This window comes from Fulmarus glacialis, unplaced genomic scaffold (assembly GCF_000690835.1).
Source record: "Fulmarus glacialis isolate BGI_N327 unplaced genomic scaffold, ASM69083v1 scaffold28839, whole genome shotgun sequence".
NCBI lineage: Eukaryota > Metazoa > Chordata > Aves > Procellariiformes > Procellariidae > Fulmarus > Fulmarus glacialis.
In genome coordinates this window covers 24482-25125 of record NW_009234348.1, presented here as the reverse complement: position 1 = coordinate 25125, position 644 = coordinate 24482, and the positions used below count along the sequence as shown (strand labels likewise).

At 54.8% G+C, this 644-nt stretch overlaps 1 protein-coding gene across 1 annotated transcript in view; it reads right to left on the bottom strand.

Moving 5' to 3' along the window:
* Positions 1-447: 447 nt before the first annotated feature.
* Positions 448-644, bottom strand: part of LOC104082491 (B-cell CLL/lymphoma 9 protein-like) — a gene marked incomplete at its 3' end in the record, with an annotated part of 6423 nt that continues 6226 nt past the window's right edge. Inside the window, exon 6 of the mRNA XM_009585629.1 lies at positions 448-637. Within this exon, the coding sequence (XP_009583924.1) occupies positions 448-637 (190 nt within the window). The remainder of the gene's footprint in view (positions 638-644) is intronic.

Sequence of the window (644 nt, the reverse complement as noted above, 5' to 3'; positions counted from 1 at the left end):
TTTCTGAAGCACATCTAGATACACAACTGGCTAACTATATTCAGCACCAATTTGGTTGAGTCAAAGCATTTTCATAACATCAGCATGAACCTCAGCCACCAGGAGCTGTGGCAGAAGAACCAAAAACCCTCCCGAGGAGAGATTTCTCCCATCAACACTCCCCATCTTTCCACACCTCTTGAACCCACCCTTTCACTTTCATGAAGTGACTTCAAGTGACCAGCCCTCACCCTGACACACAGGGGGCACGGTGCAAACCCACAAATACAACAGGAGGAGGAAAAGCGCTTGCGCTCCGCTCGTGTAGCCACCAACCAGACCCTTGGGCCCAGCACCGCCTACCTCGAGGCACTGCAAGAAACCTCCTCCCTCTCCCCTTGCTGCACACCTCGGGGTAACCCAACACAAAGCGAAGAGCCAAGTCAGGCTAGCAGAGGCGGCACTCACCCGACTCCACGTTCCCCAGCATGGCTGGAGAAGACATAGTGAGAGACGCCTTGTGGTTCGGGGGAATCCCAGGACTCTGCAAAGGAGGCTTTGGAGACGAAGTCCATCCAGGAGAAGGTGCAGGGAGAGACGGAGACTTGAGGTGGACAGGAGAAGCAGCAGCAGACCCCAAGACAGGGGGGGACTTAATGGAGGCA